Here is a 23542-nt window from a genome sequence, read left to right on the forward strand (position 1 = left end):
TCTCCCGGGAAGAAGCTCCACCCATCAAGAGGCATCCCCCATATTCTTGGCACTCCCCTCCTATTACCATTTCTCTATCAGCCATGCCAGACACAGTCCTCAGAGCCACTGGTATCAGAATGTCACAGATCCCATGGCCGGGCTGACACAGCAACACATGAAGAATGTTACAGCCCTCATCCAATCAGCCCCAGCCTTACCGCAACAGTTGTTGTCCAAAATAGATGCAGGCATGGCTTACTCACTGCTGCCCAAGAGGGATCGTGTGCCTTTTTCCAGGAGGAATGTTGTTTCTATGCTAAGGAACTGGGAGCAGTCCAAGAAATTATAGCTCAATGGCGGGAACACCTCAATCTATAATGGGAATCATCCCAGTGGCATGACTGTGGGATTCCCTCTCACAATGGTCCCTGATGGCCCCTCCATGACCCTTAACAGTCATCCTCTTCTCCTTCTTGGATCCCATTTCGGTTTTGTTTTGTGTTGTTGCCAGTTCCGGGGCTTGAACTCAGGGCCAGGGCACTGTCCTTGAGCTTTTTCAAGGTTAGCACTCTACCACCTGAGCAACAGCACAACTTCTAGCTTTTTTTTGTATATGTGGTACCGAAGAATTGAATCCAGGGGTTCGTACATGCTAGGCAAGCACCCTACCAGTAGGCCAAACTCCCAGTCCATTGGACCCTGTTTACTTAAACTTTTTCAAAAGTTTCTCTTCAGCCTGGTAAGGTGGCTCACACATGTAATCCTGGCTACTCAGAGGCTGAGATCTGAGGATCCCTGGGGACTAAAGACTATGAGGCTCTTATCTCCAATTAACCACTAGAAAACTGGAAGTGGGGCTGTGGCTCAAGGGGTAGGGTGGTAGCCTTGAGCTGAAGAGCTCAGGGACAGTGCCCAGGCCCAGAGTCCAAGCCCCATGACCAACCAAAAAAAATTTTTTAAATACTTTTTCAATAAATGGAGCTAGTACAATTAAACACCCATATGTGGGGGACAAACGGACAAGCATGCTTGGTACCTGCCTATAATTCCAGTTTGCGGCTGCTTAAAGCAAACACAAGAGAATTTAAAATCTGAGGTCAACCCTGATGATGTTATGGAGATCTTGTCTCAAAAATAGAACTGGGTGCTAGTGGTTCACATCTACATTGAAGAAAAGGCTGATATTTAGAGGATCTATCTCAGTTTGAAGCCAGCCCAGGCAGAAAAGCCTATATGATTTTATCTCCAAAATAACCAGCAGAAAGCGGAACTACAAGCATGGCTCAAGTGGTTAGAGCACCAACTGTTAACCAGCAAAGTGACAGTGTGAGGCCCTGAGTTCAAGCCCTAGTACAGGAAAGAGAGAGAGAGAGAGAGAGAGAGAGAGAGAGAGAGAGAGAGAGAGAGAGAGAGAGAGAGAGAGAGAGAGAGAGAGAGAGAGAGAGAAGTAGGAAAGGAGGGAAGGTGGGAGGAGGGAGGTGGAGAGAGAGAAAGAAAAAGGAAAGAGGGAAGGAAGGAAGAAAGAAAGAAAGCACTGACTGTAAACATAACTCAAGTGGTAGAACACGACTACAAGCTCAACAAGGCCCTGGGTTCAAACACACCACTCATAGTGTCATGCTCACAGCCAAAGAGCTGGTCCCTGGGTGTAGTGTGAGTCAGTTATCAGCAAAATGCAAGGTAAGCTCACAAACAGCCAACCCAGAGGACTTGCTGACGCCACCCACGGTCTGTACACTCCACCCATGGACCAGATGGCCTACTGACCAGATGGCCTGATGAGCAGAAGCCAGGGTCTGTATCTACCCCCTCCCTGGATCTAAGGTGTTTAGGAGTGGCTAGGACATGCTAATAAACCAACTTATCTAAGGTATCTCTGATATGCTAATAATAACTAATAATAAGCTATCTCTAAGGTGGCTTGGTCAGGTTTTGAGAACCTGCAGCAAGCTAACCCCAAGGTAGCCCAAGTAACTCTGAGAAGAGGCCATAAAAGTTCCAGCTGGAGATGCTCACGTAGAGTGAGTTTCCTCCCGGACTCCAAGCTTTGAACTCCAGCCTCATACTCCACTCTCCAGGGACCTTTCCTGCCATCCTCCCTCACCACAACAACATGCAACATGCATCCTTCAGGGACTGTGGGGGAGCCCACTGGCATCGACCTGGTGCATTCTAGTCCTGTCCCTGCTAGTATTGCATGTGCCTGTTTGAAGTGTGAATGGTGACTTTTTGTAGTTAGAATATTATTTTGAATTCTTAATTACAGGTCTAAATGCCAAACTATAAAATTTTAGTAGATGTACTGCCAGAACACATGTAAGGGAAGTATACAAAAAAAAAAAAAGTCCAGTACTAGAGATCAAACACAGGGCCTCATGCATGCTAGGTAGATGTTATATAACTTACCCATGCTCTTAAGCTTTTTATTATATGATTATTTTATTATCATTATTATTGTCATCAGTTGTGGGTCTTGAACTCTGGGCCTGGGTGCTGGCCCTGAGCTCTTCACCTCAAGGCTAACAATCAACCACTTGAGCCACAGTGCCACTTCTGGTTTTCTGGTGGTTCTTTGGAGAGAAGAATATCACAGACTTTTTTGTGCCCAGGCTGGCTTTGAACCACAACACTCAGATTTCAGCCTCTTGAGTAATAGGATTACAGGCACGAGCCACCAGCACCCAGCCAGATAATTCTGTCCTCTCTACCTTCTGTATGATGTATTCACATGTATATCTTCAGGAGGATGGGGGAAGGGCACAGAACTTGAGGGGAAAGGGTGAAAAAGTACAGCACTGGAACACAGTGGACACTGATGAAAAGAAACTGTACAACTGGTGGGTGGAGACAGGAGGGAGGGACTGGAAAAGAATGAGGGAACAGAAGACACTGTACAAAAGGAAATGCGCTCATTACCTGACTCATGTGATTGCGGTCCCTCTGTACAGCACCTCTATAACAATAAGGTGAATTTTCTTTTTTTTGGCCAGGGCTTAAGCTCAGGGCCTGAGCACTGTCCTTGGACTTTCTCAAGGCTAGAGCTCTACCACTTGAGCCTCAGCACCATTTCTGACTTTTTTCTATGTATGTGGTACCAAGGGATCAAACCTGGGTCTTTGTGCATACTAGGCAAGCACTCTACCACTAGGCCAAACTCCCGTCCCCAATAAGGTGAATATTTAAAAAATAAAATTTTGGAATATCAGATTTTGCAGTTTAAAACTTTGTGATTATTTTTTGGTCCTAAAGCACTAGCCTTAAGAACAAAAATACTCAGAGACAGTATCCAGGGCCCTGAGGGCCCTGAGTTCAAGCCCCCAGGACTGGCACAAAAAAAAAAAAAAAAAAAAGCTGGGGCCAGAACAGTGCTCAGGCCCCGTGCTCAAGCCCAAAACTGGCACACACACAAAAAAAGCCTGAATTTGGGCCAGGAGTCTGGCCTAGTGGTAGAGTGCTTGCCTAGCATGCACGAAGGCTTGGGTTCAATTCCTCGGTACCACATACATAGAAAAAAGCTGGAAGTGGTGCTAAGGCTCAAGTGGTAGTGCGCTAGCCTTGAGAAAGTCCAAGGACAGTGCTCAGGCCCTGAGTTCACACCCCAGGACTAGCACAAAAAAAGAAAGAAAAAGAAAAAAGCTAAAAGCCAGGTGCCAGTGGCTCATACCTGTAATCCTAGCTACAGGAGGCTAAGATTAATCACAGTTTGTACCAAGCAGGAAAGTCTATGAAGCTATGAAGCTCTTATCTCAAATTAACCATCAAAAAGCAGATAATGGAGCTATAGCGAAAGTGGTAGAGTACCAGCCTTGAGCTAAAAGACTCAGAGACAGCACTTAAGCCCTGAATTCAAGCCCCAGGACCTGCACACACACACACACACACACACACACACACACACACACACACACACACACACACACAAGCTAAACATGCTAACCCCAACTACTCATGTTTTTTAACCCTAGTTCCTCAGGGAGCTGAGACCTGAAGGCCCTCAGAAGCCAGTCTGGGCAGAGAAATCTAAGAAACTCAGCAAGCAAATGACAGACTAGAGGCCTAGAAGAAGGCATGGCTCAAATGGTACAGTGCCAGCTGTGAGCAAGGAAGTCAAAGCTGAGAGAGAACTGGAGTTCAACCCCCTGTTCAAACTCCTGTACCAGCACTAAAAACATAAAACAAAATCTAATGATATTATAATTGTATGAAATAACTTTTCTTAAAGGAGTTTCCAGGAATAGTGATGACTTTGGAAATAAGAGCTAATCAGACTCAAAGCAAATGGAACTGCATGTAATCATGTATTCTAGTTAACAAGACTATTTGTCATACAGATATGAGTTAACAACTCTGATGTTCTTTTTTTTTTTTTGGAGAAGGAAGCAGAGTTGGTTGTGGGGCTTGAACTCTGGGCCTGAGCACTGTCCCTGAACTCTTCAGCTCAAGGCTAGTAGCACTCTGCCACTTTGAGCCACAGTGCCACTTCTGGTTTTCTGGTAGTTAATTGGAGATGGGAGTCTCATGAACTTTTATGCCCAGGCTGGCTTTGAACCCTGATCCTCAAATCTCAGCCTCCTGAGTAACTAGGATTACAGGTGTGAGCCACAGGCACCCACCTTCAGTTGGATGCTCTTATTATCAGTTAACCATTAAACAATTAAATAAATGGATGGTGAGTGATGGGATCCAGGTTTCTACCATTCATAGATAAGGCAGAAAGTAACTGGATCAGAGTTTGAGACATCAGTACAAATTCATGTTTAGGAAAATACAGACAGGAATGGCTACATATAGAAATACTTACTTGTTTGTATTTATCTGTGGGTTAATATACACATAGGTATTTCCTTGCGATCTCTGATGTATCTGGAAACAATGACACCTAACAGCTACAAGCACACCTACTGTCCAGATTTTGTTCCCTAGGTCAGGCACAATGGCACATGCCTGTAGTCCTAACTATTTGGGAAACTGAGGCAGGAGGATTACTTGAGTCCTAGAATTTGAGACCAGCCTGAGCAACAGTGAAACCCTATCTCACAAACAAAATAAGACATCAAAAACCATTCCCCAAGAAGAGGAAATGCAACTTCTTGGGAAAATGGCTGATGGTAGAATAGAGGAACAGGGAGAGACAAAGTATATAAAATTAGCCTGAAGTATTGAGCACTGTTTTTCTTTTCTTTCTTTTCTCTTTCTTTCTTTCTTTCTTTCTTTCTTTCTTTCTTTATTTATTTCTTTTTTTTTGCCAGTCCTGGGCTTGGGCTCAGGTCTTGAACACTGTCCTTGGAGTTTTTCAAGGCTAGAGCTCTACCACTTGAGCCACAGAACCACTTCTGGCTTTTTTTTTTCTTCTATGTATGTGGTACTAAGGAATCGAACCTGGGCCTAGATGCATGCTAGGCAAGCACTCTACTAGGTCAAACTCCCAGCCCCCTGGAGTATCTTTTTTTTTTTTTTTTTTTTTTTTGCCAGTCCTAGAGCTCTACCACTTGAGCCTCAGCACCACTTCCGGCTTTTTCTAAGTATGTGGTACCAAGGAATCGAACCAGGGTCTTCGTGCATGCTAGGCAAGCACTCTACCACTAGGCCAAACTCCCAGCCCCCCCCCTGAAGTATCTTATAATATAAAAAAAGTGAGAAAGTGAGGGAGCACTTTGTGTAATATGGGGTGTATGTGTGTGTGTGCCTATTTGGCCAGCTAGTTGCCAGCTGTTTCTGTTTGGAACAGCATCCTAATAAACTTATTCTAATTTTCATATTCTATTATTATTATAAAGGTGATGTACAGAGGGGTTACAGTCACATAAGTCAAGTAATGAGTACATTTCTTTTAGAACAATGCCATCCTTCCTTACTCTTTCTCCAATAAAGTTTTGTTTCTTTTATTTCCTTGTTTTGGTAAGGTTTGTGTATGTGGCTGTGCGTGTGTGAGTGTATATGTACGTGCATGTGTGTGCCAGTACTGGGGCTTGAAGTCAGGACCAGAATGTCTGCCACTTCTGGCTTTTTGGTAGTTAACTGGAGATAAGAGACTCATAGACTTGGTTGCCCAGACTGGCTTTGAACCATGATTCTTAGATCCCAGCCTCCTGATAGCTAGGATTACAAGTGTGAGTAATAATGTTTATCTGGAGCTGGGGTTGAACCCAGGGACTGGGGTTGAAGCCACAGTGCCACTTCTGGCTTTTTCTGAGTAGTTTATTGGTGATAATGGGTCTCACAGACTTTCCTACCTGGGTTGGCTTTGAAGCAGATCCCAGCCTGTCTGTAAGACTCATATCTCCATTTAGCCAAAAACAAAAACAAAAAAAAAACAAGTGAAGCTATGGCTCAAATGATAAGAACACCATCCACAGGAGAAAAAATTAAAGAATAGGTCTGAGGTCTCATACACACATGCACGAACATATACAAACTAAGCCAGATGTTCTAACTCCAAGTTTCCATTCCTTCCTCTCTTCAGCCCTCTGTCAGTATCTGAATTGTGAGACCCTGTCACAAAAAAGCAAAATAAAAAAGGAATGACTCAGACCCATCACCTGGCCCTCAGTGCTCAGAGTTTTAAAGAAGTGCCAGATTGGCGGTCTGGGAGTAACAATTGCTAAAGCAAAAGTAGGTAAATGTTTGCGAAACCAAATAGGATGGGAGTGGTTGAATGTGGAGAATTAGGATAAAGCTTCAGGGGTTCACATGATAGATTGAAACTCAACCCTAATTGTAGGGTTTTGAAAAAACAATCATAATCCGGGACCAGGAATTTTGCCTAGTGGTTGGTAGAGTGCTTGCCTAGCATGCACGGAACCCTGGGTTCCATTCCTCCTTACCATATGCACAGAAAAAGCCCGAAGTGGTGCTGTGACTCAAGTGGTAGAGTGCTAGCCTTGAGCAAAGAAAGCTCAAGGGCAGTGCCCAGGCCCTGAATTCAAACCCCAGGACGGGGGAGGGGGGAGCGGGGAATCCTGGTCCCAGTCTGTCTTCACCTTCTTCCCATCGCGGAGATGCTCTACAGTCTAAGCGTCTGATCAAATACTCTTTTACGGGAGGGAGTGTTTGGAAATGCAGCTCCCTTCCCAGGCTGTCCTTCAGGCACAACCACCCTCCAGCCACACCCTGGCGCTAGAATCCTGGAACGTTTTATTTAGCCTCGGGAGATGGGTGCAATCCAGCAGGTGTGTCCCATCATGGGGCGCAGCTTCACCATTCGCTGGGCACCTGAGCAGTGGAGCTGAGCTTCCGCCGTCCATCCTGACTTTCACAGAGGATGACAGAACGAAGCACTCCGCGCGCGGGGAGGAGGATACCCCCACCGAGGCACCGGCTGCTTCGGCGCTCAGCCTTTGCCTCGGCCCAGGAACCCAACGCCCCACTCCTCTTCCCCCTCCAGAAACAAACCCCTTGCGTTGCGCGTGGCGGGCCCTGGTCCCGCCGGCCCCGCCGAACCCCCCAGCCCTCCCCAGCCCTCCCCAGCCCCGGGGCGGGGAGAGTTAATCTTAAAAGGCTCGTCACCGGTTCCCGAGCCGGTTGCCGAGGACTCCTCCCATTGGCGAGCGAGCTGTCTCCGCGCTGATTGGCTGCGCCTCCCGGCTGCCGCTGTCGGAGGATCCCCATTGGCTCCGCGGCGCGGTGCCTGCAGTGTGGCGGCCCGGCCTCCCCTGACTACCCTGGCTGAAGGTGCTCTGGCGCTAGTGGCTCCTTGGAAAGCTCATTCCGGGGGCCCGGGTCTCGACTTGTCTCTCCATCCAGCCCGGTGGCTTTCCCGAGGATATCACCGGATCCCGGATCCTTTCTCTCCTGCCGGTTTTCTTTTCCCCGCCTCTCCACCTTCCATATCCCAACTCTGCGTTTCCTTCTGCTACTCCCCGGCTCCCTGCTGAAGACTGCTAACCCCCGCGCATCCCACCTGTCACCTCCTGCCACCTCCTGGCTTCTGCCCTGCCTTGACCCCGGATCTCTTGACAACAGAACCCCGTCATAACCTACCACACTCTGCTACACTCCTCTCTCTTGGCCAGCTTCTGACTCCCGAATTCTAATTAACCCGTCACTCCTGGCCATTTGACCCTGACACTTAACTTGAAACTTAACTGAATTCTTAACTTCTGGCAGCCTGGGCTAGGAAACCAAGTCTTCCCCTGACTTAACCCTTGCTTCTCCCTCCCTCCCTCTCTTTCTCTTTCTCTCTCTCTCTCTCTCTCTCTCTCTCTCTCTCTCTCTCTCTCTCTCTCTCTCTCTCTCTCTCTCTCTCTCTCTCTCTCTCTCTCTGCCAACTGCTGTCCCACCATGGACTTTTTGATGAGTGGCCTAGCAGCCTGTGGGGCCTGTGTGTTCACCAATCCCCTGGAGGTTGTGGAAAACCAGAATGCAATTGCAGGGAGAACTGCAGGCCCCGGGTACCTACCAGCGACACTATCGAAATGTCTTCCATGCCTTCTTCACCATCGGCAAGGTGGACGGCCTGGCTGCGCTGCAGAAAGGCCTGGCCCCTGCTCTCTTGTACCAATTCCTGATGAACGGCATCCGCCTGGGCACCTATGGGCTGGCTGAGGCTAAGGGCTACCTGCACACAGCTGATGGCACCCTGAGTCCTGTCCACAGCGCAGCAGCTGGGGCCCTGGCTGGGATCATGGGCGCCTATCTGGGGAGTCCCATCTACATGGTAAGGAGAAAAAGAGTCTTACCTGGGATCTTCAGTGCAGAACTTTGGTGTCGAGTGGGGGGTCTGGTCCTTCACAAGAGCATGGGTGGCAGGGTGTTTTCCCCTTGCAAAGCAGGGAAGGGTATTACAAAATTGCCAATAGGTTTTAGGGCCGGCTGATCTACCCTATGCACACCCATCCAGTGCAAATAGTCATATGTGTTCAAGAAGATTATGGACTTGGGAAGCAGTCTTCCTGGCACTCATAGCTTGGACTTGAAAATTATTCATTGTAGCTGGATGCCAGTGCCTCACACCTATAATCCTGTCGACTCAAAGACTGAGATCTTAGAATTGCTGTTTGAAGCCAGCCCAGGCAGGAAAGTCTGTGAGACTCTTATCTCTTAATTAACCATCAAAAAGCTCAAATGGAGCTGTGGCACAAGTGGTAAAGTGCCAGCCTTAGGCAGAAAAGCTAAGAGGAAGCCCCCAGGCCCTGAGTTTAAGCCCTAGTACTGCTGGTACACACAAGAGAGGAGGGGGAAGGAGAGAGGGAAAGAAGAAAGAGACAGAGAGAGAGAGACAGAGAGACAGAGAGACAGAGACAGAGAGACAGAGAGAGAGAGAGAGAGAGAGAGAGAGAGAGAGAGAGAGAGAGAGAGAGAGAGAGGAAAGTCATTCATTGTTGAACTTCAGTTCTTCAGTTGCCACACCTGTAAAATTGAGATAATTGCAGTAACTTTTTTGTGTAATCATAGGGAGGACTGAGGGAGACAAATGGGGGCACTAGCACAAATCCTGGCATGGGTAAGCATTTTGTTATCTTATGCTAATGTTTTCTGCTATTAATTGTGTTGTGCTCTTTGTTGAGGTTGGATTTGTGGATGGGAAGCTGAGGGCTGGAGTCACACACATCATACACCAGTTAGTGGAGGGATCTGGAAAGTTCTGGGCATCCCCGAATTACAATTTCACAGTGTGCCCTTTTGAGTTATGAGATATCAAGGGCTGGGAACCTGAGGCCCAGAGACGGAAAGTAACGTCCTTAAGGTCACACAGCTGCTTCTTGTTGAGGCGAGGCCATGCTAAGTGTAGCCAAGAGGGTGAGAAACAGTTCACTCTGTAGAAGAGCTGACCTAGTCTCACGTCTAAGGCGTTCAATAGGGGGCCAGTGGCCTCTTCAAAGGTAGCTAAATACCTATCCCTATGATCCTTGGGAGCTAGAAAGTTCACTGTGGCCAGAATCTGACAGGGGAATCTGGTTGATGTGGGATCTGGAAATCTGACCTGAGAATGGGAGCTGGCACGAGAGGCCGGAACCCCGGACTTGCTTAATACCCTTCTTAGGAAATGGTGTCATTCTCCAACCTCTCCATCCCCCTCCCCCCAGCCTCAAGGGAAGGAGGATGTGGAGGGGGTGGGGTGTCTCACAGTACTAGGAGACCTGTCCCCTGGGACTGCAGCCAAGGGACAGAGTCTCAAGACCAATCTGCTAAGTGGGAACAACAGTAATTATCAGATTAAAGGGGGCTATTCAGTGTTTAATAGCCTGGAAGAAGTAAGGGGGAGTCAGGTATTTGAATCCCCATGGTGGCCACTGGGTTACAGGTTGATATTTTCTCTTCCCCAGGTGAAGACACACCTACAGGCACAAGCAGCCTCTGAAATTGCTGTAGGGCACCAGTATAAGCACCAGGTGAGGGTTCCCCAAACCAATATATCTAGCTACCGTCTTCCATTTTTTTCCCAGCTTCCTGCCTGCCCCCAGCCATTCTGACCCTCAACACTACTCTGTCCGACAACATTAATTCAGGCCCACCTGGACCCTCTAATACCCTTGTTCTTCAGATCTTCTGCCCATTTCTCCTGCCTCCTTCTCTGGCTCTGCTGAATGTCTTCACTTCCCTATATTCAGTCCCTATTCTGGGGTGGGGAGGGGTGCCATGTACTGAAGGCCCATAGTCTCTGGCTCTAAGCCCACACTCAATTGGATGTTTGGACAATGGGTGCTTATTAAGGACTGAGTCTTGACAGTGTCCCCTGTGGTCTTCCTCCCACCAGGGCATGTTTCAGGCACTAACGGAGATTGGCCAGAAACATGGTCTGGTGGGGTTATGGCGTGGGGCTTTAGGAGGCCTGCCCAGAGTTGTCGTCGGTTCCTCTACCCAGCTGTGCACCTTCTCATCCACCAAGGACCTCTTGAGCCAGTGGGAGGTACTTCCTGGGAAGGGGTGGGACCTTTCTGGGAATGCGGTAGGAGTTGGGCAAAGGGAGGTGAGGGAATGGGGATGGTGTCAGTATTCACTTGCAGGGGAAAAAGCAATAGGAAAGTCTGGGGTTGCTCAGGTTCTTCCCAACATGCTCTAGTCACTTCCTCCTGGAAAAGGGTACTGGAGCCCTCAGAGCATGCTGGCCTTCCTCGCTCACGCTGATATCATACCAGTGGGGTAGAAGCAGGGCCTGTCCGGCCCTAGATGAACGATCGGCTAGACAACTGATAAAGTTTTTCCTCTCCCCTGTAGATCTTCCCTCCGCAGAGCTGGAAGGTGGCTCTAGCAGCTGCCATGGTGAGTGGCATCGCAGTAGTCATGGCCATGACACCATTTGACGTGGCTAGTACCAGGCTCTATAACCAGCCCACAGATGCTCAGGGCAAGGTAAGGGAGTGCTTTGGGGTACAGCCAGGAAGGGAAAGCTGGGAGGGGGGAGGGAGAAGAAGCAGTGTGGGTATAGGAGGGAGAACCTCAAATGCAGTCTGCAGAGATGAGGCCCTTGATGGACTCTGACAAGCTCCTTCCCCCTCCAACATGTCCAGGGCCTCATGTACCGGGGAATCCTGGACGCTCTGCTGCAGACAGCTCGGACAGAGGGCATTTGGGGCATGTACAAGGGTATAGGTGCTTCCTACTTCCGCCTTGGGCCCCACACCATCCTCTCCCTCTTCTTCTGGGACCAGCTGCGCTTTCTCTATCACACATATACTAAATAACAGCCGCTCTTCCACGTGCCACCAAATCGACACTCTCTTCGATACCTTTGCCTCCACTACTATGCCTTGGTGACTACGAACCATATGACTTTTCATCTGCCTAAAGGGGAGAGCCAACCCCACTCTCTTACCTATTCTCTCAGGGTTGAATCACTACAAGTAGTAGTCTCCTTTCTTTCTTTGGGTGTTGTTGCTTTAAACTTCCCCACCCCTCTCTCAGGGGTGAACCAGTCACTCCAGAGTGATTTCTTCCCTGTTTCCACTGCCAGCCTTGGGTTCTCTTGTTCCCGTGCACAGCTTTAAATTTTACCCTCCAAGACCAAAGGGAATTGAGAAGACCCAGGTGTCCTGTTAGATTCCAAGGCACAATAATTATATTGGTTATAAAGGAAGTTTATTTCTGCACAGAGAAGGTGTCTTATGTTTATGCACAGAGAAGTAAAAGGAACCCCAGGTATTCACCTCTTTTTCCTCTGCCCTCCCAGAACTCGGCAGCATCACACAATGCTTCAGGAATCTTTACTGGGGACCAAAGATGTTGGGATCATGGAGGGTCAGACTGGTCACTAGTTGTTCAAAGTGACTCAGGCTCCAGGGTGGAGGTGACAAGTTTTCAGGACCAGGAGATGACCTGTTGTCAGAGCTTGGGGGTGGAAAAACAGAATTAGAAAGAACACCATGGGGCCGGGAGTTTGGCGTAGTGGTTAAAGTGCTTGCCTAGCATGCATGAAGACCTGGGTTCCATTCCTTGGTACTACATACATAGAAAAAAGCCAGAAGTGGTGCTGAGGCTCAAGTGGTAGAGCTCTAGCCTTGAGAAAATCCAAGGACAGTGCTCAGGCCCTGAGTTCAAACTCAGGACTGGCAAAAAAAAAAAAAGAAAGAACACCATGGAGGACTGATGGTTGGAAGATCTCACTTCCGGCCTCCCAGGACCCACAGAGATCCCAAACCTCTGGCCTATTCCTGCCTCCTTGAAGAACCCCACCAGCCCATCTCCCTGCTCTTCCCCACCCAACTTCATTGTCCTGAAGGCCCAAACATTCCCACCCTTTCCTTCCTCCTTACGGGGGTTGGTTGAAGGTGAGCAAGAGATCAGTTTGGTACTGGGGTAGCCGAAGTAAAGCCTGATGTAGCGTCACATCCTTTGCAACCTTAAAGGGATAAGTCAGGATGTTTATTTGGACTCTTGGAGCCAAGCACCCTTCCAGGGTAACACACACACACACACACACACACACACACACACACACACAGCTCTAACCTGGTGGTTCCCTTTAGCTACACACACACACACACACACACACACACAGCTCTAACCTGGTGGTTCCCTTTAGCTATACACACACACACACACACACACACACAGCTCTAACCTGGTGGTTCCCTTTAGCTACACACACACACACACACACACACACACACAGCTCTAACCTGGTGGTTCCCTTTAGCTATACACACACACACACACACACACACACACGGTTCCCTTGGTGGTTCCCTTTAGCTATACACACACACACACACACACACACACACACACACACACGGTTCCCTTGGTGGTTCCCTTTAGCTACACACACACACACACACACACACACACACACACACGGTTCCCTTGGTGGTTCCCTTTAGCTACACACACACACACACACACACACACACACACACGGTTCCCTTTAGCTACACACACACACACCGGCTCTAACCTGGTGGTTCCCTTTAGCTATCTGCTGTTTTCCACAGAGGAGCCAGGCTTCTTGGCAGCAACCCCTCAGGGCCAGGTTCTCCAAAGCGAGGGGCTGCACAGACTCAACCTGCTGGATCCTAGCCCCCTGCACCCAGCCAACGTCCTCAAAATGGTACCTGGAGGGTGGGAATCCAGAGAGGGAATCAAGGTCCCTCAATGCCCCACCCCTCATCCCTGAGCAGGTTTAAGTCTAGGTCTCCCACTTCCGGCCTGGACGTTCTGGTTCCAGGGGGATAAAAAGCAAAGCAAACAAACAACCCTCCCCACCCCAGCCAGAGGCCCCGCCCACCGGGCAGCCCCTCCTCACCGCGCGGCCGCCTCGCCCCGCACGTGGGCCTGCAGCTCCAGAAGTTCCACGATCAGGCTCTGGTCGGTCTCGGGGTGGCAGAAAACTTCTTGGTTGTCCGGAACGGGCCGAAGGTCGCTGGAAAAAGAGGCGAGGGAGACCCCGGCGAGGGTGACTCCAGCTTCTTCCCGCCACCCACCCGACCCGGCTCCTGCGGCGCCTGGAGAGCCTCACCTTACATCAATAGCCCCCGGAGGGAGGATCACCGAGAAGGCGCCCCCAAACAGTGGGAAGTCTCTTGTGGGTTCCATGGTCCCGCGACTAGGGTATAGCGATGAAAGGGTTTTCTAAAGAAACCCACACGGGGCTTCGTGGCATCGCTCACCCTCACCCCCCAGGGTTTCCAAGCCACCACCGGCTCCTCTCAGTTTGCTTCGTTCCTGGACCTTTAAGGTTCAGCCCCGCCCCGCGGTCGATCTGACCAATCAGCGCTCGCGCTGTGAGGGCGTGGCCCGGCGAGGCCGCTCTGGGAAGCCCTGCCTTGGGAGGGCGCGGGGCGGGATCTCAGGATCCGACGCGAGGGTCGAGTCTGGATTTCGGATTTGTGACGCCTGCGTCCGCCAGACTCCTCCTTTTAAAGGGGCCGCACCTCCTAAGAAGGTCACTTGGAGCTCTTCTTGAGGACAATTGTCGATCTAAGGCTCCCCTGTCTAGGTGAGGTCTCCCGAGTACAGAGAATCGTTCACGGGGGTGTCCTGGGGCCACTTGATCGTGAGTGGGCTGTCAGCCAGACCACAGGTCCCTGCATCCCATGCTGGGAATTAGAGAAACAATAGGTTCAGGTGTGGGTCCAGGTTAGGATTTAGGCCTCACGCCTACTTCCTGAAAGCGACACTCCTTTTGAGAATTATAGATCTAACCCTCTTAAGATCTTCACTTTGGGAAAGCTTGGGACAAGCTCCTCTACCCCATACACCTGGACAGAAGCATGGATTAAACTGTTTTTCTTCTCCAGATTTTTAGAGTGTTCTTTTAAGTATTTGTTCAACCCTAACCTTCCAGTTAATTTCTCTATTCATCTTTGATCCCCACCACCTGGCACAGAATTTAGAGCATAAGGGGCCTATTGTTGAGTGACTAAATAAGCCTATAATTGCCAGTGTCTGGAACCCTGAAGGCCACCTAAGGCTGCAAAGGTTCTGGTTGGTCCATACTTCCCAGGGAAGAACTAGACAAAGTGATTCCCATACTGATGCCATCCGGAGCCTAATTATTGAGTAAAATGCAACTAAGGGACCCATACAGTGTCAGTCCCTATGTGAAGGGCTGACCATACAGAAGAAACTTGAGACACAGCCCTATTCTTCCCTCCTTCCTTTGTTTTCCTTCCTCCTTTTTTCCTTCCATTTTCTTTTCTTTTTGACTCAGTCATGGAGCTTGATGTCAGCATTAAGTGCTGTCTCTGAGCTCTTTCCACTGAAGAGACAGCACCCAGCCCTTCCATTTTCTTTTGGCATACATTGATATTATAATCATACCTGTAATCCTAGCAACTCAGGAGGCTGAGATCTGAAGATCACTTTGAAGTCCATATGAGACTCTTTTATCCAAATAATCACTCAGAAACCAGTAGAACTGGAGCTCAAAGTGGTAGAGCTCTAGCCTTGAGCAGAAATTGCTCAGAGGCCCAGGAATATGGCTTAGCCTACATGAAGCTCTGAGTTCCATTCCATATAAACAGAAAAGGCCACAAGGGGCGCTGTGGTTCAAGTAGTAGGTTGCTAGCCTTGAGCCAAAGAAGCCAGGAGCATGACCTAGTGGTAGAGTGCTTGCCTAGCATTCATGAAACCCTGGTTTCATTTCCTCCGTACAATACACATAAAATGGCTCAAGTGGTAGAACACTAGCCTTGAGAAAGCTCAAGGACAGGCCTAGACTTCAAGTGCCAGGACTAGCAAAAAAGAAGAAGAAGGAGGAGTAGGAGCCCAGTCCCCTGAATTCAAGCCCCAGGACAGGAGGAAAAAAAAGCTTTCATTTTAATAATTCCATACAAGTAAACTGTTTTTAAACAAGTGTATCCCTCCTATTATATTCCTTTACCCCTCACCCCAGTCTTAAGGTTACCTCAGAGTTCACCAGGGCACCCTATGGTATTCCTGCCAGGAAAATGTAGGCGCAAAGTCTTGAGATGAGAGAGTGTTTGCTGAGGAATGACAGTATATCCGTTTGGCAAAGAGGAGAGAGGGAGGAGGGAGAAATGGGCAACAGGAAGCTATGAGCAAGGGCAGATACACAGGGTTTTGTTTGATTAGTTAATTGATTAGTTCTACGTGTGTGTGTGTGTGTGTGTGTTATGTGTGCTCACTTCACTTGGATTTTTTCTCACTACTTGTGTTCTATCACTTAAGCTATCTTTTTTTATGTTTAATTGGAAATAAGAGCCTTAAGAATTTGCCTGCCCAGACTGGCTTTGAACCAGGACCTTCAGATCTCAGTCTTTAAAGTAGCTATTATTATAGGCCTGAGCTGCCAAAAATCTAGCTAGTTTTGTTTATTGTTGTTGTTGTTGTTGTTTTTTGTGGGTCATGGGGCTTGAACTCGGTCTGGGCGCTGTCCCTGAGCTCTTTAGCTCAAGGCAATGGACCTACCTCTGGGCCTGGGCGCTGTCCAGGAGCTCTTCAACTCAAAGTTACCATCCTATCCCTTGAGCCCCAGCCCCACTTCCTGTTTTCTAGTGGTTAATTGGAGATAAGAGTCTCACCTTCTTTTGTGCCCCGGCTGGCTTTGAACCACAATCCTCAGATCTCAGCCTCCTTAGTAGCTAGTATTGCAGGGCGTGAGCTATCTGTGCCTGACAAACTCCTCATTTCTCATTACAAGTATCAGACTTCTCTCCAAGCCTCTTTTCTCATCTCCGAAACACTGTTAGGATGAAGTATAATGTGGCTGTAGTTGAATCTGAAACTGTTTCAGGGCGGGAACTCATTTTGTTGCTTGGGGAACTCTAGAGGGGAGTTCTGTGGGCCACAGAGGGAGAAGAGGAGACTGGGAAATCAAGGGAACTAGGTTATTATAGGGGTCTCCTCCATGCTTCCTTGCTTAGACAAAGAGAAATAGATCCTTTCTATCCTTTCCATTTCTGCCCACTTGCTACCAGTTCCTCCTCCCCTCCCAGGTCGGCACTAGCTGTGACTGCTTGTGAGCAGCCAAGCAGGTCAGAAACTTTGAAAGGACACAAGAGTTACCAGGACAGGACACAAGCCTATTTATGAGTCAAGAGAACGAGATTAGATTAGAGGAGAAAGCAACCACACACTAGGATTTTTTTGTTCCTTTGTTTGAACAAATCCTAGGCCTTGAACTCCAAGCCCTGGGCACAGACCTAGAGACTTATTATTTCTTTATTTTGCTCTACTAGTTGAGACCTAGCTCTGTCTCACAGATTTTCTTGCCCAGGCTGCCTTCAAACCACAATCTTCCTATCTCAGCCTCCTAAATTGCTAGGATTATAGAGGTGAGCCACTGGTACCCAGATATCTGGCAGTGGCTGTTTCTCCTCCTCCTCCTCCTCGTCCTCCTCCTCCTCCTCCTCCTCCTCCTCCTCCTCCTCCTCTTCCTCTGAGAGTTAATTGGCAGTAAGAACCTTACAGGCAGCCGGGAGTTTGGCCTAGTGGTTAAAGTGCTTGCCTAGCATGCATGAAGACCTGGGTTCAATTCCTCAGTACCACATACATAGAAAAAAGCTGGAAGTTGGGGCTGGGAGTTTGGCCTAGTGGTAGAGTGCTTGCCTAGCATACACGAAGACCCGGGTTCGATTCCTTGGTACCACATACATAGAAAAAAGCCAGAAATGGTACTGAGGCTCAAGTGGTAGAGCTCTAACCTTGAGAAAGTCCAAGGACAGTGCTCAGGCCCTGAGCTCAAGCCCATAACTGGCAACCCCCACCCCCCCAAAAAAAAAGCAAAAAGCTGGAAGTGGTGCTGAGGCTCAAGTGGTAGAATTGAACCCAGGGCTTAGTGCATGCTAGGCAAACACTTTACCTCTAGGCCACACTCCCTGCCCGGTTGTGGCTTTTTGACAGTTAAGTGGAGATAAGAGTCTCATGCTTTTTCCTGCCCAGACTAGCTTCAAACCTTGTCAGCCTCTGGGGCATCTAGGATTACAGGTGTGAGCTATGGATGTCCATCTCAGCTCCCTCATTTTGAGTCTCTGACTGTTCTATTGTGAGCTTTGAAGAGCTAAGGACCCCTGATAGTCCAGTCCATGAGCTCTTGGACAAAGTTACATTGGCTTTTCGAGGGGGTAGGAGGCAGAAATGACAGGGGCACAAGACCAAATCTCTGGAAGATTAAGTTGGAAGACCATCCTAGCCTGGCAGATTTCCACTATGGGTTCCACTCCTTTGATGTCTGGTAACTCTTCTTAGACTCTCAGTTGCTGACTCTCCAATGTGTTCAAATTCAAACTTGCCAAGACACAAGATCTAATTGGATCAATTAGTTGCCATTCAATCTGAAAATTCATTTGGCAAGGTCTCCTTGTCAAACAGCCACATGCCAAGGGAAATCCTTGGTTCAGCTGGTTGTGGCTAGGATAATAGGTATCCTTGGACCAATCTGTTAACCCAGATGGGTCCTCACCCACTTTTCTCAGTGTGAGTGTGTATCCACGTCTCAGCCTGGCTGATTATGAACCCCTGGGATTTTCCCTGGTTAATGCATTGTCCAAATATGGATGACCTACCAGGCATGAGAAACAGGCTTCAAGATGGAAGCCAGCTAGCTACTCAGGAGACGGACACCTGAGGACAGAGGTTTAAAGCCAGCCCAGGTAGGAAAGCTGTAAGACTCTTCAGTTTATCAGCAAAAAGCCAGAAATAGTGATATGGCTCAAGTGGTAGTTACCAGCTTTAAGCAGAAAAGGGGACTACGCCCTAAGTTCAAGCCTCAGTGCCAACACACACACACACACACACACACACACACACACACACACACACTTGGCCTAACCAAGAGAAATGGAGATGTAGATGTCAATGATTGAAATAGGAAAGTAGAAGATTTAATGGTGAGAAGAGAAAAAATAAAAGGGTGAAGCTATGTTCTTACCCATAAGTCACAAGACTAGACAGTTGACTCTATGTCCTCCTCAACAATGGGTCCAATCCCTCTGACTCTGCCATTCATCTCTTCTTTAAGAATAGAATTATCCGGAGTTTGACCTAATGGTAGAGTGCTTGCCTAGCATGCACGAAGAACCAAGTTCAATTCTTTGGTGCCACATACATAGAAAAAAGCTGGAACTGGGGCTGTGGCTCAAATGGTAGAGAGATAGCCTTGAGAAAGCCCAAGGACAGTGCTCAGGCCCTGAGTTCAAGCCCCAGGACTGGCCCAAAAAAAAAAAAAGAAGACTTATCAGGGCTTGGGAATGTGGCTTAGTGGGGAGAGTACTTACCTAATATGCATGAAGCCCTGGGTTCTATTCCTCAGTACCACATAAACAGAAAAGGTCAGAGGTGGCACTGTAGTTCAAATGGTAGAGTGTTAGCCTTGAGCAAAAGAAGCTCAGAGACATTGCCCAAACCCTGAGTTCAAGCCCCAGGACCGGAAGAAAAAGAAAAAAAGAAAAAATAGTCTTAGCTGCAATCAGTTGTCTTAGTCCATATATCCCTAACAGATGAACTGAGACAGAATGGTGTGTAATTTAAAAAGGTTTAGCTGGCATGGTGGCACAAGCTTGTAATCTTAGCTACTCAAGAAGCTGTGATTAAAGGATAGAGGTTGGAGACTAGCTCAAGCCAAAAATTAATGAGCACTCTACCACGCAAGCCACAGCATCACTTCCAGCTTTTTTATTCTGTGTATGCGATATTAAGGAATCAAGCCCAGGGCTTTATGCATGCTAGCCAAGTACTCTACCACTAGGCTATGATCCTGGCAAATGACATGTATTTATCATCCCAATTATAGAGGAGGTAGAAACCAGAAGCATCATGGTTCCAGGCCAGCCCAGGCAAAAAAGTTCAAGAAACTCTGCCTAAATAGATAAACTTGGGCATGATGGCACATGTTTGTCATCTCAGCTGCTGTTGGTAGAGGAGGATTGTGGTCCAGGCACATGCAAGGCCCAACCAGAAAATAATCAGTGTAAAGAAAGGCTGAGGTGGGCCGGGAGTTTGGCCTAGTGGTTGAGTGCTTGCCTAGCATGCATGAAGACCAGGGTTCAATTCCTCGGTACCACATACATAGAAAAAAGCCAGAAGTGGTGCTGAGGCTCAAGTGGTAGAGCTCTAGCCTTGAGAAAGCCCAAGGACAGTGCTCAGGCCTTGAGCTCAAGCCCAGGACTGGCAAAAAAAAAAAAAAAAAAGAAAGGCTGAGGTATGCATGTTCCTTGCTGCACTATTCACAATAGCCAATCGATGGAAACAACCCTGATGAATGGATACAAAACACTACAGGTGAATGGATGCAAAAAATGTGGTACATATATACAATGGAATTCTACATAGCCACCAGACAAGTTAAAATAATGGCATTTACTGGGAAGTGGATGGAACTGGAGTGAATCATGTTGAGTGAGATAAACCAAGAACAAAGAAACAAAAGGTACATGGTCTCCTTGATACGTGGATATTAGATCCAAACAGTACAAGAGCAATGACTCAATTCTCAGGTACTCAAGGTCATTGACATAAACTGGGAGATAAAAATATAACTATATAGACATATAAATCTATGATGGGATATATATTCTGTAGACATATTGATCTATTTTATAGATCAGTATGTATCTATGACATACACTCTCAGCTTACTTTTAATTTTGTTCTTAAATTTATGTGCCAGTGATTACATATAGAGATTCCATTCTTTTTTTTTTTTTTCCCCAGTCCTGGGCTTGAGCTCAGAGCCTGAGCACCGTTCTTGGACTTTCTCAAGGCTAGAGCTCTACCACTTGAGCCTCAGCACCACTTCTGGCTTTTTTTTTTTCTATGTATGTGGTACCGAGGAATCGAACCCCGGTCATCAAGGCTAGCACTCTACCACTTGAGCCTCAGCATCATTTCTGGATTTTTTCTATGTATGTGGTACCAAGGAATCGAACCCGGATCTTCGTGCATGCTAGGCAAGCACTTTAACCACTAGGCCAAACTCCCAGCCCGAGATTTCATTCTTGAATACATGTTTGTTAAACTTCACGGTTGAAATACGATGTAAAAATCAGGCTGGGCGAGGTGACTCATGCCTGTAATCCTAGCTACTCAGCAGGCTAAGATCTGAGGATCAAGGTTCAAAGCCAGCCTGGGCACAAAAGGACCTGAGACTCTTATCTCCAATTAACCTCTAGAAAATGGGAAGTGGGACTGGGACTTGGCTCAAGGGTAAGGCGGTAGCCTCGAGCTGAAGAGCTCAGGGAAAGTGCCCAGGCCAAATTCAAGCCCCATGACCCCCCCCATACATACACAAAATCAGTGTTAATAAAATATTTTAATAATAATAATAATAAAGGCTTGCCAGGCGTGGTGGCTCACACCTGTAATCCTAGCTACTCAGGAGGCTAAAATCTGAGGACTATGTGATTCGAAGCCAGCCTGGGCACTAAAGTCTGTGAGACTCTTATCTCCAATTAACCACTAGAAAATTGGAAGTGGCACTGTGGCTCAAGGGGTAGGGTGGTAGCCTTGAGCTGAAGAGCTCAAGGACAATGCTCAGGCCTAGAGTTAGAGCAGTAGCCTTGAGCTAAAGAACTCAGGCACAGCGCCCAGGCCCAGAATTCAAGCCCCACCACCGACAAAAAAAAAAAAAAGGTTCAGCAACACAACACCTGCCCAGTAAGTGTGAGTTCTTGAGTTCAAATTCCAATGCCACCATGAAAAGAAAGAAAGAAAAACATAGGTTTAATTGGCCACTAGTGGCTCACATCTATAATCCTAGCTACTCAGGAGGCAGAGATCTGAAGGACTGAGGTTTAAAGCCACCCCTGGCAGAAAAGTCTATGGAGATTCCTCCATGCTGGAGGAATGGTTCAAGTGATAGAGAAGCATCCATGAACAAGCAAGCTGAGCAAGTATGAGGACTTAATACAAGCCCCAGTGCCTGGGGGCGGGGCTGTTATTCAATCTATAGTTCTGATTTGGTAGCAACATCTACTTGGCTTGTGGTAAGGACCTCTGTGGTAGCACTACCATTTGAGGCACAGCACCACTTCCAGTTTTCTGGTGAGGAATTGGAAATAAAAGTCTCAGGTACTTTCCTGCCAGGGCTGGCTTTGAACCCCTATCCTCAGATCTCAGCCTCCTGAGTAGCTAGGGTTACAGATGTGAGTGCCAGTGCCAGCCCTCAATGTGAGTTTTGAGACTAATTCCAGATGTTGGCACTCAGGAGGATATGGTGACAGCAGCCCCGGTGGCCCTGGTAGACCTCTGCGGAGAAGCAGGGCCCTATTATGGCAGGGCGGGATTGGGTTTTTGGCATCTATAAGCCAAGCTGAAATCTCCGTTCTAGTGTCAAGTACGGCTCCTATTGCTCCTCCAGCTGCTCTGAAAAGTCCGCCTGTCCCAACCCCCTAACTCCCAGAATTTGCCTCTGGGTAAAACTGGAAGCAGCTGAGCTAGTACTCAGGCGAAGACTACCTTCTGTTGCCATGAATACCTTCTGGGGCATCTGAGGATAGTTCAGAGGTTCAGCTGGGTGGAAAGCCACTTGACAGGTTAGATAGGGTAACAGTGCCCACTCATTGTATTTCAGCTTCCTCTTTTTCTGCCACCCACACTCTTCACTAGATGACCAGGTGCTAGCAACACTACCTCCTAAGAAAAGGCAGCTTTCTTCTGATCTAATTTCAGTTAGAAAACCACCCACAGACCCAGTGATCCAGGTAGTAGCCTGCATTCCTCTCTTTTTTCAGTTTCTTCGCCTGTCCCTTCCTGGAGATTTTACCTCCTCATGGATTTTGTGTGTGTGTGTGTGTGTGTGTGTGTGTGTGCCAGAACTGGGGTTTGAACTTAGCGCCTAGGCTCTGTTTCTTCGCTTTTTCACTCAAGGCTGATACTCTACATGAGTCTCATGGACTTTCCTTCCAGGGCTGGCTCGGTATCAAGATCCTCAGATCTCAGCCTCCTGCGTAGCTAGGACTGCAGGTGTGAGCCACCAACACCCAGCCAGTTCCTTTATATTAACAAACTGCTACTTGTGATCAGGCCATACCTCCTTAGATGATTTCCAAATGTCTGGGCTCTACCCAAAGTGCTCTAAGCTCTCCCCCAGAGGCCTTTGTTTGAAATCACAGGATTAAAGCCTGTCTCTCTCATGTGTTTCTACTGGGGCGGATAGAGATTCATGCCAACCCTTACCTAATTGGCTGTGTGGGGCTCCAAGCTTCACAGCATGGTGTCTGATCTGTCAGATACTTCAGTCTAATCCAAGAGAGGAAGTTGCCTGCCTGCCTGCCTGCCTGCCTGCCTGGGACGTGAGTGTTCCAACAGAAGGAAGGAGATTCCAGAAGAGGCATCAAGGACTGTCTCCACCCACAGCAGTTATTTGCTGCCCCCAAGTGTCCAATGACAGACTCGCTCTTGGGTCTTTGTCAACAGTCTGGAGAATGGCAGATAAGCTGAGAAGCAAAAGTTGCCCAGCCATGATTCTAGTATCCCAGCTTCTGGGGAAACATCTGTTCCATGGCTCACAACTGCCTGGCACTCATCTCCTTCCTCTCCAACCTCAGCCCTTTGGCCAGACCCTGGTTTGGGTTCAATACCCCAGTCCATGTTTGAAGGGATCGCAGGCCTGGCCTGATAGAGAGCAGAGTATCCTCTGGCTGGAGACTTGCTAGACAAGGAGGAACTTCACTAAAGAGCCTCTCTGAACTGTCTACCCAAATACCACCTTCTCTGGACTCTG

General features: G+C 48.1%; 2 protein-coding genes across 2 annotated transcripts; one reads left to right on the forward strand and one right to left on the reverse strand.

Annotated features, from left to right (window-relative positions):
* The first annotated feature begins 8316 nt into the window (after positions 1-8316).
* Positions 8317-11985, forward strand: Slc25a35 (solute carrier family 25 member 35). Its single transcript, XM_090349595.1, has 5 exons — positions 8317-8638; positions 10248-10313; positions 10679-10831; positions 11140-11274; positions 11433-11985. The coding sequence occupies exons 1-5, from the start codon at positions 8342-8344 to the stop codon at positions 11604-11606; spliced, it is 825 nt and encodes a 274-aa protein (XP_090205721.1). The 5' UTR covers positions 8317-8341; the 3' UTR covers positions 11607-11985.
* On the reverse strand, positions 11979-14101 carry Rangrf (RAN guanine nucleotide release factor). Its single transcript, XM_090349596.1, has 5 exons — positions 13877-14101; positions 13664-13780; positions 13316-13472; positions 12675-12760; positions 11979-12249 (listed from the first exon to the last, which is right to left on the reverse strand). Exons 1-5 carry the CDS (start codon positions 13951-13953, stop codon positions 12126-12128), a joined length of 561 nt encoding a protein of 186 aa, XP_090205722.1. The 5' UTR covers positions 13954-14101; the 3' UTR covers positions 11979-12125.
* Positions 14102-23542: the final 9441 nt, after the last annotated feature.

Source organism: Megascapheus bottae, chromosome 17 (genome assembly GCF_031878675.1).
Source record: "Megascapheus bottae isolate mThoBot1 chromosome 17, mThoBot2.hap1, whole genome shotgun sequence".
Lineage (NCBI taxonomy): Eukaryota > Metazoa > Chordata > Mammalia > Rodentia > Geomyidae > Megascapheus > Megascapheus bottae.

Bases quoted from the DNA above. Each gene is read 5' to 3' on its own strand.
- Slc25a35 (XM_090349595.1), top strand. From the start codon at position 8,342: ATGCAATTGCAGGGAGAACTGCAGGCCCCGGGTACCTACCAGCGACAC. The intron at 8,639-10,247 runs GTAAGGAGAAAA...TCTCTTCCCCAG, and splicing joins TGGGGAGTCCCATCTACATG to GTGAAGACACACCTACAGGC. The intron at 10,314-10,678 runs GTGAGGGTTCCC...TCCTCCCACCAG, and splicing joins GGCACCAGTATAAGCACCAG to GGCATGTTTCAGGCACTAAC.
- Rangrf (XM_090349596.1), bottom strand. From the start codon at position 13,953: ATGGAACCCACAAGAGACTTCCCACTGTTTGGGGGCGCCTTCTCGGTG. The intron at 13,781-13,876 runs GTGAGGCTCTCC...CTCTTTTTCCAG, and splicing joins CCGGGGGCTATTGATGTAAG to CGACCTTCGGCCCGTTCCGG. The intron at 12,761-13,315 runs GTTAGAGCCGGT...TATCCCTTTAAG, and splicing joins TAGCTAAAGGGAACCACCAG to GTTGCAAAGGATGTGACGCT.